The sequence below is a fragment of the Calypte anna genome, chromosome Z, assembly GCF_003957555.1.
Source record: "Calypte anna isolate BGI_N300 chromosome Z, bCalAnn1_v1.p, whole genome shotgun sequence".
Lineage (NCBI taxonomy): Eukaryota > Metazoa > Chordata > Aves > Apodiformes > Trochilidae > Calypte > Calypte anna.
The window spans coordinates 51,389,401-51,406,618 of record NC_044274.1 but is presented as its reverse complement, the minus strand read 5'-3'; the positions used below and the strand labels follow the sequence as shown (position 1 = coordinate 51,406,618).

The following is a 17,218-nucleotide window of genomic DNA, read 5'->3' as shown; positions in this document are numbered from 1 at the left end:
CACCATAAGGGGAGGCAAATAGGACATCAGTTTATGTAGAAGTTTATACCTTCTTGTTTTTACAGTAACTGAGACAACAGAATCCCAACCTTGAGAAGCTGTAGATATTAAGGAAATGAAAATAACGTCATAGTTGTGGTAAACAACAGAATGGGGAAAGAAGTAAGAGGAAGGAGGTCTTCAGCACTTCTGTTGGTGTGATGTAGAAATACAAAACATGCCCAAGAATAGGTTTGGGGTTTTTTTGTTTTTGTTTTAAAAAAAGTAGATAGGAATCATGGATTAGCCAGGAAAGAGCTTTCTGACCTTAAGCTGTTGTGAAAGCTTTAAGTAGTGGGAAAACAAAACCTTCAGTTCTTATATTCAGTAGTATGCAATTTTTTAAAAAGGTTTATTAAGATGTCAAAATGGAGAGAGTGGTTGAAAACACAGTCAACTGGTAGGACACGAGCTTTTCTCCTAGCCCTAGCGTAGGACTGTTCACTTATCAACTAATGGATTTCTCTACCAGTGATGGGAAAAAAATGCATGGTATGACTTAATAAGTGAGTAAGTGGTACTGCTTATGCTGCTTTCATCCTCGCATTGCCACTCAGGTCAAAGAGGACTTAGCTCTTACTTCTTTTTAGTCTTTATTTGGCTATGGTAAGGTTGTGGTCTCAGCCAATTCAGACCAGAAACATATTAGCCTTAATGTTTCTTCCATGCTTGAGTGGACATTTCTAATAGTCAATTTGTTAGTTTCTTTTTGTTCAGCATAGCATATTCCTGGAAAAATGAGTGGCTTTTCTTTATAATTAGAGATGAGTTCTTCTTGTCATAGTTCCCCTTTGTGTCTTTAATGAATCCTAAATACTTTTCTGGTAATGAAAGAACAACGAGAGAAAGCTGAAAGAGAAGACAGGGAATAGTAAGGAACTGGTAGGGAATTTTTCTTACTTAAAGCTATTCTCTACCTCCTATCTCAACTCTATATAGGCAAAAGTAAATTTAGATATATATGAAATATATAATGTGATACACATTATATATTGTAATGTTTATATATCTTATTGTCTGAGCACTTAGGGAGGTAAAAAAGAAACTGTTCTTCTATTTAACTAATACTAATACTGCTATATTATTTCAGCTGAATTAATTGAAACTTCCAGATTGGAAGGTCATTATATACTGGGTGGAAAATGGTAGAACAAAAAGTTTGCATAAATACTGACTAGCTAAAGTTACAAATCTTTTGTGTGTTATATGTATTACCTTTTATTTGTTTCTGAATATCTTAGCAAATCAAAAATATAAGTTGCTCTGTAGAATATTACTACAGAAAAGTACAGATGACCTAATTATTCAGCAGCTTAAAGGACTTCAGTGGCACATGAGTGACTGATTCTGTAGCACACTTTGTCCTGTACACATCAGGTGCATCATTTGTTTGAAGAAATGATCATTATAAATGTTCATCATTAAATGCCAAAGCATTTATGTAGTTCTACAGGTATCAGAAGTTCTGTATCTTTTAGTTAGAACAAAAAAATTCCTACTTACCACATCGATCTGGTAAAATCCTGATTTATGTATCTAGTTTAACAAAGCGAGCTGTGATTTTTCTATAGGAAGTCATTGTCATTCAGCAAAGGTGCAGTTGCAGTTAGACATGGAAAGAAAATACTGTAATTCTGGCTTTATCAGAAGCAATTTTAAAACTGTAAGTAAGCTTAAAATATTCTGTTCCATACCTAATTGTAATGTAATTGTATGCAAGACACACACACCTGTCCTGCAAAATGCTCTGGTTTGTCTTTGAGCAACAAATATGCAGGAATATGCAGGCCACCTCAAATGAATTGAGGGCATGAAGCTGAGGCTATGGAAGATTTTAGTTCTGATAGTGCAGGAGAGCAATAATTCAGACTTTTACTGACACTCTCACTTGTTCTAATTGCATAGTCCTTTTACCTATTAAAATCCTAACCTGTGATAATGTTGAAAGTCCACTTTGTGATGCACTGTACTGTGACCGAATTAAGTATCAGTGCCAGTCAAATGCATGTTCATGAACCACACACAGATTAAGCTCTTTTAGGTAATGTGGTCAGAGCCTTTATTTTCTCCTTTCACTATCAGTCTTCATGAAAATGATTGTCAGGCTTCTAAGATTTTGGTTTTGATGGGCTCTACACCTTTCCAGAGTTAAGGTACTGGCTGTGTTATGGTAGTATGCATCACATTACATCTATATAGGATTAACTGGGTAGTAAATGCAAAATGTATCTAATATTGAAGACAAGAGCTAAAATTTAAGTATGATGAAGAATTGTAGATGCTTGAGCAATTATAAGTGTTAGTGTAAAGATTCTGTTAAATAAAAGGGCTGTAAAAGTTGCCTTTTTGTAGCCTTTGTGTACAAGGGATTGTTATGAGGAAAACAGCCACTAAGCCTCCTATAGCTTGGTGATGTAGAAGGAAAAGTTGATGCTGAGGTTACAGTGATACTAGTGTGGGATCTATGGACTGGCTTGTCCCTTGATCTCCCTGTCCTGCTGTCCTTCTCCTTTAGCATTCCCTGAAAATCTGTTTTGCTCTTAGGTCATTTCTGTATCCTTTCTGTCACTTCTTTTAGTATCTAACACAGGAGAATGCCACATCTTGTGGCAATTGAGATTCAAAGGGCCATATCTCCTAGGTGAATAATAACATTCTGAAAGAATTGTGGTCTGAGCTGGTCTCAGCTGCTCTTGCTGCCAAGCAGTAGAGATACTTCTGAGAGTTTGCAGGTACCTATCTGTAATGAAGCCAGATCAAAACCCTTTAACTATGAGTACCCAAAATCCTTCGCTTTCATTTTGGGCAGAGAAGCATATTAAAAACCTTACCTCTTGAAGAGGAATGAGGGTGGGGACAAAGGATATGTTTCTTCACATCCTGGAAATGGGAGAAAACAAGGCAGTCCAAAACCCTAAAATGTTAAATCCGTCTTAAAGTTCTGCTACTTAATATCTTTGGGATTTGATGGCAACATTCATTGAAGGAGGCCACAATCTATTTATCTCTAAAAGTTAGCTAACTTTAAATTGACAGCCATCTTAGTGATAGTTAATTATTTTAAGATTTTTGTGCAATGCTGTAAGTCCTGGTAGTGATCATGGGGAAAATAAGTTGCAAAATCTCAAGTACAGTAGTATTTATTACCCTATAATTTTGTTTGCTAAACAGTTAACTTTGAACCATGTATGTTACAAGTATTTAGTGTTGCTACAAAAATGGTCTGGTATGAAGGTCCAAAGAGTAAGGGTTTCACATGCTTGTGGCCTAATTCATGCTAGTTTTAGGGTAATTGCATTGAATCAAGAGCTACAGTTTCAGATTATGGTCTAAAATTGATTAGAATAATCAGAGTATTAATTTCAGAAAATGGAGGGTTGAAGTCACAGATATTCTGCAGCATGCAGTGTAATGAATAAGTTGTGCATGTATTGGTGACAGCTTAAAGGGATAGATGGAGGGTGAGACTTGGACATGATGGAAGAGGTCTGGATCTCTATTAGGAATGTCTGCCTTTATCTGAATCTACAGCTGGATTCTGATTTTTGTCTCATAAGCTTTGCATTTTGCTTGCATATGTAAATTAATGCACTTACCTGCTCTATAAAGCAACACATACAGAAGTTTTATGGGAAAGATTTATCATGCAAAGTGAAATGCCCAGCGGACACAAATGGCAGGTAACTTGTGTGCAACAATGTTATGAACAAATTGGATTAATGATTTCTGCTGTCTGTTCCTAGGGAACAACCCATCTTCAGCACCCGAGCTCATGTCTTCCAGATTGACCCAAACACTAAGAAGAACTGGGTTCCCACCAGCAAGCATGCTGTTACTGTGTCCTACTTCTATGACAGCACAAGAAATGTCTACAGAATTATTAGTTTGGATGGCTCAAAGGTAAGTTTTAAATGAGGAAACCTGTGTACTTCATAAATTTTTGTGTTTATTTTATTGTCTGGTGTCCTTTATGTGTCTTCCCAGATGCTTTTGTCATTATCTGAGTAACAGATCACTGGCATATTAAAATGGTAACATAGCTTTGTGACATGATTCAAATGCTTTATTGCATGGTTTAAGTGTTTATTCCAATGTGCTGTTCTCCAGGTGTTCAGATTTACTTTGATAAATCTCAAGTACAGCTGAAGAAGTGATGACCTGTTACTTAATGTTGTGAGTTGACCACAAAGATGTTCCCTGTCATGTGCTCTAAAAAGTACAAATAGGGTTACAATAAGCTGTTTTCATCTCCACATTCAATGATCTATCAATATCTGTGGCTTCTGCATTATGAAGGACATCTGTTCAGTGCCCATAATCACTTAGTAAATCCTTTGTTATGTAATCTTCCAACTTTTGCTGTCGAGAATGTGAGGATGCCTTCCTAATAAATCTCTTCATGGTAAGCTTTTATCAAAACTTGATTGGATTGAGTTTGGATTTTTTGGGGAGTGCCTTTTTTTTTACTAGGCTTTTTTTTCTGTTGTTGTTTTGTTTTGTTTTATTTTTAAATTAGTAAGGATATGTTGAGATGCTTTTGTAAGAAACTTTGTCAAAGAAGCTTGGCATGGAGGAAATGTTTTGCTTTTCCTTAGGTTAGAATTGAAATGCTTTGTTAGAGCACAGCAGTTTTCACAGAGATTTTGTAGCTATTTACTGAAAGCTGAAAAAATAATTGCCCTGTGTTTTGGGTTTGTTTTAATATCCAAAGTTTTGCTATTTTAAATTAGGAAGGAGAATTTCTGTCAGAGAACTATATAGAAATACATCTCATAGTCAAAGATCACTATATTATACTATAAGTAATTGAGACCCTGGTATCAAAGCTTACTGGAATTTTTCCAAGTTTATATTACTTTGTTTCTCCTCTTCCTAGCCTTCCTTCAAATAATTCTGTCAACAAATTAACATACCCTTTATGTGAGTATTTATTAAATAAAGGCTTTAAGATTGGAATTATACACTATATGGAATCAAAACTACCAGTTGTAACCTGTAGCTCCTTAATTTAACCTTGAATTGATCTGCAGAGTTTACAAATTCCTTATTCTGGTCTCAAATGGGGCTTCTCTGCCTTTGTCTAAAGCTGAAAATCCTACAGAGTGGCTGCTGAATTAAATTATCAAGCAGTTTTTAACCTATTTATCTGTTCTTTCAAAAGTATTTCTTTTATGTTTGTGGTACTATTGGCAAGGTATATTGATAATACAGGTTATCACTTTTATTTACTCTCTACATAATTGTTGCAATCCTAATAATCTTTTCATACAAGTATTAGATGTCTGACTAGGTTATAATATTTAGATGTGGAAAGTACCATTGTCTTAAGCATAACAGCACTGCTCTGGAGCACACACAAGTGAATAGCAGGGGCACCCATGGAAGAATTCTAAGGACACTTTCAGCATAATCCCCACACATTTTTTCATTTTTAATTGAAGACCTGTATTTTTTGACATGTTTATGCATATATGATACAGTATGTATAAAGGGCTTAATATGAGTATGAAGCATTCATAAGTTTGGAGTGCATCCAGGTAGTGTGTCTGCTGTATGGCATGCAGCTGGGTGTCAGTAACAGTACTGGCATTTGAGCTTGCAATGCCTTATGTTCTTGACTGGTCAGATAGAAGCACTAAATTTGCAAAGAAGAAAAAGCTATGCAGTTTCTGTATCCTGTTTTAAGTTTTGAAACTGAAAAGATTATATAATTTGTTTGGTTTTTTTGATGGTTTTAGTCATGTTTGGTGTTGTTTTTTTTTCCTAAGAACCAATACACAGGTTTTCAGTGACCAAAACCACTTGCTGAAACAGACTGGTTTTGAAGCTGTCATGCCCCTCCCTTGGGGGGCATAGATTCAGTGGGGTTTTGTTGTATTCCTTGGTGGAGTTTACAGCACACTGTGGATTTGTAGAGTGGAGAGAATGACATGCATGTGGCTCCTCAGTTGCAGTGACAAACATGCTCAGCAGTAAGTCAGCAGGTGATGGCAACTCATACACACATTCCCTTAGACTGCAGTAAGAAAAGTCTGAGGGAGATATACTTTAGATTTAAGTGATAGTGCTATTTCTTTCCCGCACACTTCCCTCTCTTTAGGTCGGTGGGTTTTAGCAGGATTCCTGGGTAGCATTTAACTTCTGTTCTGATTGACTGTCATTAAATCTTTCTTCTTGATAACATAAGGGCATTTTTAAGACATAATCTTCACTCATCTATGGGGGATGCTATTGTACATTGCAGATTCCCACTTGAACTTGCCTTAGAGGGTCTTTGGTCTGTTCAGACAGAGGGTTTTTTTCCTTACTCCATATAAATGGGTCTGTGAGCTGAATTCAGTTAAGGCAGAGCCTTCAGAAGCATGTTCCTCTTATTTTTAATGTGTTCTGTTTTCTAAAGATACAGTCTACTCTTAAAGTACTTTTCACACAAAATGATGCATATTCTTCCAGTTTGACTCCAGAAAATGTTCTAGAACTGCAACATGTTCAGTGTACAGGCCCTGTTTTGTGGTCTTCTGCAGTATCTAGATCCTTGTTGCCCATGGCAAGGATCCTGGAGCAAATAATCTGATAGAACTCAAGGCTGGTTTCTGTGACCTCTACAGTAAATGTCCTTTGTGCAGCCTTTTTTCTCCTACCACTCTGGGAATCCAGAAAAGCCTGAAAAATAAAATATCTTATGCAATATTACATGACAACATTGAACAGCTGTTGCTAAGGGCTTTCAGTTCTCATTAATTATGTAGTCATCTCATAGCTCCTTGGAAATGTGTTTTAGTACTTGTTTCTCCTAGGTGATGAAAGGAAGCCTCCATTATTCCTCCAGTAACAGTGCGGACAAACATCAGCATTATTCCCAGAACCCTTTTGTCTTTTCCATTCAATCTGTGGCAGTTTGTGAGGAAAGAAAGGAAATAAAGTAATGGGGTTCCTGCAGTACTACTTAAGTCTCTGACAGATTTTCTTTCACAGATGCCAGATAGAAAAAAAAAACACCCAAAACTAATAATTTGTGCTTACATAAAATAAGGAAATACAAAAAAGTAGTTTTCCAGTCCGTATGTGCCATGAACCTTGTATACATTATTTCTGAGTTAAATCTCCCATCAGTGTTACTGAAGTAGATGGTCTTCACATTTCAATGACTGTTGTGAAATAAGCAAGTCAGTCATTAAAGTGATAACCTGTATTATGCTAAATAAGGGTTTTAAGTAAAGCCTATAATGACAACTCTTCAGTGATATCCCTTTGAAGAAGTTAAAAAATGCTCTCTGTCACTATTCTTGTCATCAGTTCTAGCACAAGATAAAATCATATTTGACCAGTGCTGTATATCTTGCAGCTATTGGGTTTGCAGTCTGTAAAACAAACGGCCAAGACACATGCCCTATTTTCTCATAGCTAAACTAATATGAAAGAAAAACATGAAAGCTATTTTATTATTCCAACAAAATCTAAAGATAACAAAATCAGTTTTCTTCTGAAGCTAAATGTCTGCCTGTCAGATTGACTCTGTTCTGTTTTCAAGATATTTTTGTACATTAATACTAACAACATTCTTAAAAGTTGATGAAATGTTTGACACTTGTTATATTGGTAACTACATCTACTCTCAATCTGACACACAGGAGCGCAGTTAAAGCAGTACTTATTTGAGTAGACAAGACAGGCTTCATTGTGAGTTTTAAGTTTAAAGGTAAATCTTTTTTTTCTTTTAAGCTGAATATATGAAGGATTCACATCTAATATTTTCTGGATGTACCTGACACTGACTCTTAGCATAGTCTAGCATTGCATTAAAAAAACCCCAACAAACAAACTATAATTAATTCAGCACATGAGCAATCTAGCATGCTGAAGCTTTTAATTCAGAGAGGATTGAAAACATTGATTTAGTTGAAAATTGGTAAAACTAATGAAAAGGCTTTTTTTTTTTTTTTTTTTTTTTTTTTTTTTTTTTTTTGGCATCACTGGTATCTGAATATGTTCTTCTCAGTGAAAAACTGTCTTTGGAATACTGTCCACTGGAGTGCAACTTCTATTTATTTATTTTTTTAAATCTGCTGGAGAACAAAGGGTAGAGTCACAGCAGCTCCTTCTCAATGCAGCTCTGTTTTAAAAGATTTCTTCCTACCTTTCTCCTTTGCATGGATGCAGTTTGACCGTCACTGTAACCCAGCATAAGTGCAGGCTGCTGTCAAAACAGGTACCCCACTGTGGTCTAGGCAGACATTTCTGGGTTCTCTCATTCTGGGTTCAACCACATGGTTGGCTGAAGCAGTAAGCAGTCTCAGCTGAAACAGTGTTTGGTTTCTCCATGGTTTATCACTGACTGAATTTGTAACCAGAGATACCACTGTCACTGCAGCAAATGCCATTCCTGTGGGCTTTAAACTTGCCTGTTGGTTGGGCATCATGAGGTCTCAGTCCTCAGAGTTGGCTTAGGCATTGAAGAAGTTATGTCCATGATATAATACACATACTTTCAAATTGGTAATGAATATTCAGATTAATCAGCCCATGGACAAAACTAGGTTTTAAGCAAACTAGACAACATAGCTAGAGCTTAAGTTGGGAAGAAGTCTCTTTCCTACACTGTCCCTAGGACATGGAATTTCAAGCATATTACTGGTCAAACCTTCCACAGAAAGAGGCATTGAGCATTAAATGACCTTGCATAAGTCTGTTCTGAGGTTCCACCAGGTTATTTCAGAAGTAGAGTTCCAAGCACACAAGCGTAGAGTTCAAGCACACAGGAGTAGAGTTCAAGTACACAAGAAGCATGCATAAAAAGAGGTTTAGAGTGTCTCCTTTCCAAGAAGCCCATTTCCCTGCCTCTTGTTACCTCTTCTGTCCTTCCTGCAATTTGCCTTTCTCTATGAGGTCATTTGGAGACCACAGTGTAAGTGCAAGCGTGCTGTCTTTATATGAGCTCTGAACCTTATTTACATCTAACAAAGAAGAATGATGTTTGAATTACCAGTGATCTCATTGACCAGCTCTTCCTGTATGAAATTCTCAGGAGACATTTTGTGGACAGTTTATGCTGGAGGTGGTTCTCAAGTCTCTAACCACACAGCAAATCCTGCCCTTGACTTGGTAAGGTTTGTTGGTTCAAAAGTAACCTTTCAGGCATTCTGAAGTTTTCCAGTTATTGTTCATAATGGTAACAAAGGGTATCAGGGACATCTACCTGTGTGATACTCTCAGCTACATACAAATTTGCTCTTCTAATTTAATGCAAATACAGTGGAGCTGCCAAAGCCACTGCAGAGTATTCCAGTTTTGTGCTGCAAATTAATTCGTGCTGCAGTATCTTTGCTTGTCTTCCTATGTATTGTGATACAGTGTATTCTGAATTTACTTGCAGTATTCCTCTGCACCACTTCATCTGACAGTCACTGTATGGACATGGAAGCTGTTTGTGGGCTTAGCTGGCCTCTCAGCTGTAAATTTTTCAGGCTTACCCTATAGAATTCTGAGAAAATTTTACACTGATAATAGCTGTGCACCACTGCTATCCAAACATAAGCAAAGGGTGCTAAATAAACTCTGTAACTACTAATTTTAATGTCCACACAGGCGGCCTTCTTATGCAAGTAGTATAGACTGATTCTGACTTATAGAAAATCTCAGTCTTGTGAGACCAGTACTTGATCTCTGATGTTGAAGTTTCTCATTGCTGCCATGCTAAGAAAACATTTATTCTCTACACACTTGTACGGTTCTTGCTGTTGAAAGAAGGAAATGAAAATGTTGTTATTTATGCCAGAGAAGATGATGGTTTCAAGGCTATTGATGGTTTGGATTTTGTTTGCTGCTCTAGTGTTTTTCAGTAATACTGGCTTTAACCAGCCAGGAATAGGGCACAGGTTATCGTTTTGTGGAAGCAGGAAACAAGCAACAGTAACTGGAATGTAAGATTCCTGCTGGGTTCCTCTGCTCACACTGTGTGCTGTTTTCCAGGAAATTTTAAGGACATTCTCTTTCACATCGGTGTTACAAAACACCAGTGATTCATGAGGAGGGCAGTGAATTATTGAACAAATTTAATTGAAACTTTCAGTGTACAGATGAGAAAGCAAGCCTGGATTTCATTTCAAATACACACATCTTCACATTTACAGCTCATCTTTCTTGTTCATTTTGGCTGGTTATAAACTGTACTAACCATCAGTTTTTAGTTAAATGGAATCCATCTGTGTCATTATAAGACATCCTTCATCCTTTATATCAGCTGGACAGATTCGGAAAATGTTAGACAAACTTGAATGTGATGGAAATACTGTTGAAATCCATGGTAAAACTGTAATTACTTTTAGTGGAACATGCATATCATCTAATAGTTGAAATTTTTGTTTCCATTAGCAGAAGTTGTATGCTGGCAGATGTGCTTTTGCCATCCTGTATGTAACAAGAACCGGAGAAGAAAAATAATTCTAAGAGTTCTGGGGTTGGTGTATGACCCCGACACTAATAGACATGTGTGTGTATAAAGGAAAAACAGATTACTGCAATATAGAAACTTAAAAGAAATTGTACTTCTTGTTTTATTGCATGTTTTCCAGTGAGATTCACAAACACAACAGTGGTGGGGAAGAGTAAAACAGTGGATCTTGCAATGGAGATTGAGAGGTGTTGCCTTAGAGGACAAAGAAATATGTTGTGAAACAAAAGAGGACTTTGCTAGTTCTTCTGCTCTGGTGTCACTAACATATGCACATGGTTTAAAAGACTTTTTTTAGACTTGCTAACTACTAAGTCACTGCTTGCAATTGCAAACAGATGCCCCCTTCCTACCAGCTTTTGCTTCTTCTACAGAATGTATGCGAAAACATGTTTTTGTAATTTGAACTGTGATGGAATTAGAAAACTGTTCCCTGGTTCCCAGTTTGTGTCTTATTCAGTGTACACAGATACTTGACTACAATATTGGCATTTTCAATCATGAGTAGTCTTTAAAGAAAAATCAAAACTCAAAAGCCATTTTTTACAACTGTTACTTTTTTTCAGGCAATAATAAATAGCACTATCACCCCCAACATGACATTTACTAAAACATCCCAGAAGTTTGGCCAGTGGGCAGACAGCAGAGCAAATACAGTCTATGGCTTGGGATTTTCATCTGAACATCACCTCTCAAAAGTAAGTATGACTGCTAGTCAAAGTGATTTAAGATATTTGGTTCCTATTTTATGTATCTTAACTCAGAGCTTACTACTGTTGTTACTTAAAAATAGTTTACAAAACAATATTCAGTCCCTACAACGTAGAAAGACAAGGCAAAATGTGATACCTGCAAACTGATGGAGGAAGTGAAGGAGATTTAGGTTACCAGTTTGTTGTTAACTTCTCCTAATTATCCACTTGTTAGGTTCTCTTTTTTTTAGAGTTGTTCTTCCATTACAGTTTTCCATTATAGAATTTAAATGGGGAAAAAATGTAATGTTTTATCAGTATTTGGATCTCCTAGAAAAAAACAATTATTGGTAGTCTTCAGATGCCTTTTTGTCTTTTAATCTACATTCAGTTTTCTACCGTGTAGTGCAACAAAATACAGTCATTTCAACGTCTTCACATTCAAAGCTAGTGGGAAATATATTCCATGTGAAGGAAATCTACATTTTTCTCTTGGCATACAAAAGTTGAAATGTTTACTAAAAAACTGCCATATGAAGTGTTTTGGTTAGTTTGGTTTTTTTTTTTCTGATCTTCTTGTGAAAAAGGGAAGTGTACCTTTTTCTGAGGAAAGCACTAATCCCTCTTTCTCGAAGTGATAATACAGTTTGAGTACGCTTCCTACAATACCTATTGTTGTGGATACTATTGTGGTAGATGAATCCAAGATCCAGCAGAAGCCAGCATTAGCTTTCTCCAGATGAGGAATTTTAGTTCAGTTTAAGAATGTTTTTCCACATTAAGCAGAGAATTCTCATTGTTGAAGTATACAAAAGATCTGGAAGCTCAAAAGCAATAAGGGGAATGTGTAAGGAAGGCAAAAGGATTGGCTTATTATTGAACACAAAAATGATTTAAAATTTAATTTTTTAAAAACTTAAAAATCCTACCAGCCCTTTTGAAAAAGTAGGTGTTACTATCCAAGGATAGACTTGGGCCCTCCAGGAAACCATTAAATTGAGAACCAGTACATCTGCTTTGTTTGGACAAGTGTTAGATTTGTGAAGTTTCTTCCTTTCATAATTAGATAGCTTTCATTTTGATGAAGCAACACAAACAGAGGATATTCTGAATGATGCTAGCATTGTGTGTAGATTTCTGCACCTATCATTCCTCCATTGAACTTGAAAATTTTGTCACTTTCTTAAACTTGTGTGTATGCCCTAGAGGAACTCACTTACCAGTGTGGTAATAGATTTTATTAATATTTCAATGGATTTAGCATAAGTGCTAATTTAGTTTACCTCTATCGGTAGACTAGCTTGTTTTCCTTAATCACAGAATGCTTCTTTGGAATCAAAGTATCTTGGTATAGTCATGAGCACTCTCTGTTTACCTGGCTTTAAATACTAGATGGTCCTTGCCAGTGAAAATATTTTGGTTTTTCATTTTCCTTTCATTGACTCCTTTCTTTCTCTCTCCATGTGGTACTTACTGCTTTCTTAATTACAGTTAAATTCACTCTTTTACTGCCCTCAAACAGGTGTCTGAGAGTTTTAAGTATGCCCTTGGCTCAAAACTTTACATTGCTGTTGAAAAATAACCTGAAAAGCTACAATAGATATTTTGTCTTACGTATGTTACACAGATTGCTGTGTTCGACAAAGAATACAGAAATCTGCTGAGAGAAATAGCAAGTCACAGACCTTTTCCAAAGCTTATGGTGGTGATCTGCAGGACCCTTTCAGCAAACTGTTTCTGTTGTTGTATCTCAATTAGCAAACTGATACACATGCAAGATGAAATTGCTTATTGTTGCTCCTAAAATTCTTAAAGGTAAAATTCTTTGTATTTTTTTTTCTTAAATTAACAAACATATTTGATGAGAGAAAGGAGACCTCTTTGGACTAAAGTGTACCCAATCCCTGGAGTTAGTGTATATGTTGTTCTTGAGATCAGAAAATCTGAATTAGAAACTCTGTATCGGCTGTTCAGCTATAGAGAGATCACATCTATATTCACTTCCTTGCCTTCTCTCTCTGCTCAGATTACTAATTCTTAGTTCTGTGCACTGGAAATCAGGTTTACCAAAGCACTATTTGGTACATGTGGCACTGTAGGACATGAAGTAGTATTTAGGGCTTAAGATACTACTGGGTAGTTAGTAACAGGGCTGAACAGATTTATTAATTTATTTTATTTTTTAGAACCAGGTTGCTTCTAGAAGTTGCCTTGAAAATTGATTCTGGAACTTCTTTTCTGAGTTTAACTTACCAATGTTATTGAGAGAACAGCCCTGCTGTGCTGGATGTAATTTGTTTTGCAATAGTGTCTCTGGGTCTCACTGCAGTATTTCAGGTTCCAGGAGCAAAAGACAGCCTGCAACCACAAAAAATTTAGTCTAGTTTGTGATGGATTTAAACAGATTAATGAAGCAAATAATCAGAGCAGATAGAATAAACTGTTTATTCTCAGATAATGTAGCTTATATAAAATATCTGACTTCTGGATTATTTCTTTTTGGTTCATGTGCCTTTGTCCTCCTGAACTAATTAATAGAGTAGATTGCAACAATCACAACCTCTTCTGTGCAGTCATTGTGACTGAGAATTAGCAGAGTGAGAATATCTGATAGAACAATAACAACACTAACCATCTTCAAATACAAACAGAGAAGCAAATTAAACATTTGTTTATCTTCATTAGATGCTTTCTCAGCATCTTAGATCACAAATTCACCTCAAGAATGTTCCAGCAGAAAATCACTGATATCTGAAAGATGATTCCTATGTTGTAGAACATGCCCTCCACAGGATCAAGATTTGCTAGCAGGGTCCCTCTTGCTGCTACGCAGGAGGACTGCTTTCAGGGATCTGAGAAGACTTTCTCATTCAGAATATAAATCTGTGCTTTTGATACTATCCTGATCTCAGAGAAGAAGTATTTCTTTTCCCCTTTGAATTAGTTGACCCAGTTTATTCTGTATAACTGAAGAGTGTGTTAAAAGGCAAAAGTGCCACCACAGCTACTTGTAAGAACCTCTTGTAGTCTCTGTGCACAATTCTAATGATTTCCTTAAAACACTGATCCTCCAGAGAACTTTTCCTTTCATACCATGAGATCTCATCTTTCTTATTCATGAATTTTATCAAGAGATTACTACTATGCATCACTTGACTATCTCAAGCAATCCTGGTTAATTTTGAAAATTTCCACTGTATTAGCCATGGTAGCTCTTTCTTAGAACTTTATTAATTGCTCTATGTGGTTGTTTTTGGGTTTTGTTTGGGTTTTTTTGGTTTTGTTTTTTTTTTTTTTTTTTTTTTTGTTAATATATTTTTTTACAGTTTCTACCACTGTGAAACATCATTTTACTGCCTTTATGATTTCAGCCATTTGTTCTAAACCTCATCATCGTGTTTATCACTTACCAACCTTCTGGTCCTAAAGTGGATTTAAGTAGCAGGTTATCCATGATATTCTTAAGGTCTATATACAAGTCTTAAATAAGTATCATCTAGTTCTAGTGATCTGTTGTCAATTTTATCATCTGCGTTGAGGCATTTTTTGGTGCTGGATTAGACTTTCAGGGTGATATCTTATGCCTCCTATATTCAGGAAACGTGCTTTGAAGTAATTTGATGGATGAAATACAGGATACAAGTGGAGTGCAATGATATTTTCTGAACTACCAAAAGAGGAACAGGAGAGAGAAAAAAGGATTTTTAGGTCTTGCATAGCATCTGAAGTTCTGATTGAAAACAGTTGAGGAGACTGTGTCACACAAAGGGTAGCCTTTATCTCTTGTAAATCATAAGGAGTCATAGAATGGTTCAGCTTGCAAGGGGCCTTCAAAGGTCATCTAGCTCAGTCCCCTAGTAGTGAGCAGGGACATCTTGGACCAGGTTGCTCCAGGATTTATCCAGCCTGACCTTGAATGCTTTAAGGGAGGGGGTATCTGCAACTTCCCTGACCAACTTGTTCTAGTATCTCATCACCCTCACTGTAAAATTTTTTTTCTGAATACCAAGTCTAAATCTACCCTCTCTCAGTTTAAAATCATTACCCCTTGTCCTATCCCTACAGGCCCCTCTAAAAAGTTTGTCCTCATCTTTCTTCGAAGAGCACAGGACCAGGCAATTCCTAAATGCCTGAAGTCAAGAAGGCAAGGTAGAAGGCCACACTGGTTGAGTAGAGATCTGCTAGAACTAAGGCACAAAGGGAAGGTGTATGGCTAGTGGAAGGAGAGGCAGACTATGGGAGGACTATAGGGATGCTGTTTGCCACTGTAGGAGAGAAAACTATGCAGCTTAAGCTCAGCTATAGTTGATGCTGGTCTGCAATGTGAAGGGTAGTAGAAAAGGCTTCTTAAAATATGTTAATGGAAAAAGGCAGGCCAAAACCAAAACTGGTCCATTACTTGACTGTCATGGATACCTCATAAATAGGGATGTAGACAAAGCACAGACGTTTAATTCTTTCTTCATGTCTGTATTCAACACTGATTATGGGCTTGAACAGCCCCAGAGCCCTGGGCTAGTGATCCATGACTGTGGAAATGATAATCTCTCAGCCCTGAACTTGTGCAGGATTTGCTGCTCTAGGTGGTTCCTTTTAAGTTGATGGGGCCTGATGGGATTCATCCAAGGGTACTTAAGAAGCAGTCAGAGGCCATAGCAAAACCTCTCTCAATGATTTTTCAGTGCTGTTGGGAATCTAGAGGGGAGGCAGTAGACTGGAAGTTCACAGATGCTGAGTCAATCTTCAAAAAGGGCAGCAGGAGTGACTCTGCTAACTACAGGCTTGTTAGTCTCACCTCAGGGCCTGGTTAGGTTATTTAGAAGATTATTCTGGGAGCTATTGAAAAATACTTGAAAGCCACCACAGGAATTGGTCCCAGACAACACAGGTTTGTTACAGAATGGTCCTGCTTAGCTAACTTGATTTCTTTCTAGGAAAAGGTAACCCACCTAGCTGACCAAGGGAAGCCAGTGGATGTAGCCTTTCTGGATTTCAGAAAAGCATTTGGTACTGTCTCTCACAGTATCCTTCTAAATCAAATGTCCAGCATCCAACTGGACAAGCACATAATGTGATGGGTGACCAATTGGCTGATGGGTAGAGCTCAAAGGGTCATAATAAATGGGGTCACATCAGGCTGGTGACTGGTCACTAATGGCATTTCCACAGGAATTCATTCTAGGGCCAGTTCTTTTTAATATATTCAAAAGTGACTTAGATGCAGGAGTTGTAGGCTTACTAATCAAGTTTGCAGATGACACCAAATTAGGGGAAGCAGTTGACTCTCCTGAGGGCAGAGAGGGCCTGCAGAGGGATCTAGACAGATCAGAGTGCTGGGTAATTGCCAGTTGTATGAAGTTTAACAAGAAGTGCTGGATCTTACACCTGGGACATGGTAACCCTGGATACTCATACACCCTGGGGAGAGAGGGGTTGGAGAGCAGCCCTGAGGAAAGGGATCTGGGGGTTCAGGTTGACAGCAAGTTGAACATGAGCCAGCTGTGTGCCCTGGCAGCCAGGAGGGACCACAGAGTCCTGGGGTGCATCAAGTACAGCATTGCCAGCCAGCTGAGGGGGGGGGATTGTCCCACTTCACTCTGCACTGGTGCAGCCTCATCCTGAGTACTGTGTGCAGTTTTGGGTACCACGGTACAAAAAGGAGACAGAGCTACTGGAGAGTGTCCAGAGGAGGGCTGTAAGGTTGGTGAAGGGTTTAGGGTGAAAGCCATATGAGGGCTAAAGGCACTGGGTCTGTTCAGCCTGGAGGAGACTGAGGGGAGACATGGCAGCTCACTGCTTCCTCACTAGGGGAGGAGGAGGAGCAGGTGCTGACCTCTTCTCTCCGGTGACCAATGACAGGACCTGATGGAATGGTAGGAGGATGTGCTGGGGGAAGTTTAGGTTAGATATAAAGAAAGTTTTTTGCCCAGAGGGCAGCTGAGCAGTGGAACAGGCTCCCCAGGGAAGTGGTCACAGCACCAAGCCTGTCTGAGTTCAAGAAGTGTTTGGATGTACTCTCAGGCACTTGGTGTGATTC

General features: G+C 37.7%; 1 protein-coding gene across 1 annotated transcript in view; it reads left to right on the top strand.

The window, feature by feature from the left end:
- Positions 1–17,218, top strand: part of HOMER1 (homer scaffold protein 1) — an 88,389-nt gene that overhangs the window by 20,243 nt on the left and 50,928 nt on the right. The window contains exons 2-3 of the mRNA XM_030467280.1: positions 3,783–3,939; positions 11,056–11,187. Of these exons, the coding sequence (XP_030323140.1) occupies positions 3,783–3,939; positions 11,056–11,187 (289 nt within the window). The remainder of the gene's footprint in view (positions 1–3,782; positions 3,940–11,055; positions 11,188–17,218) is intronic.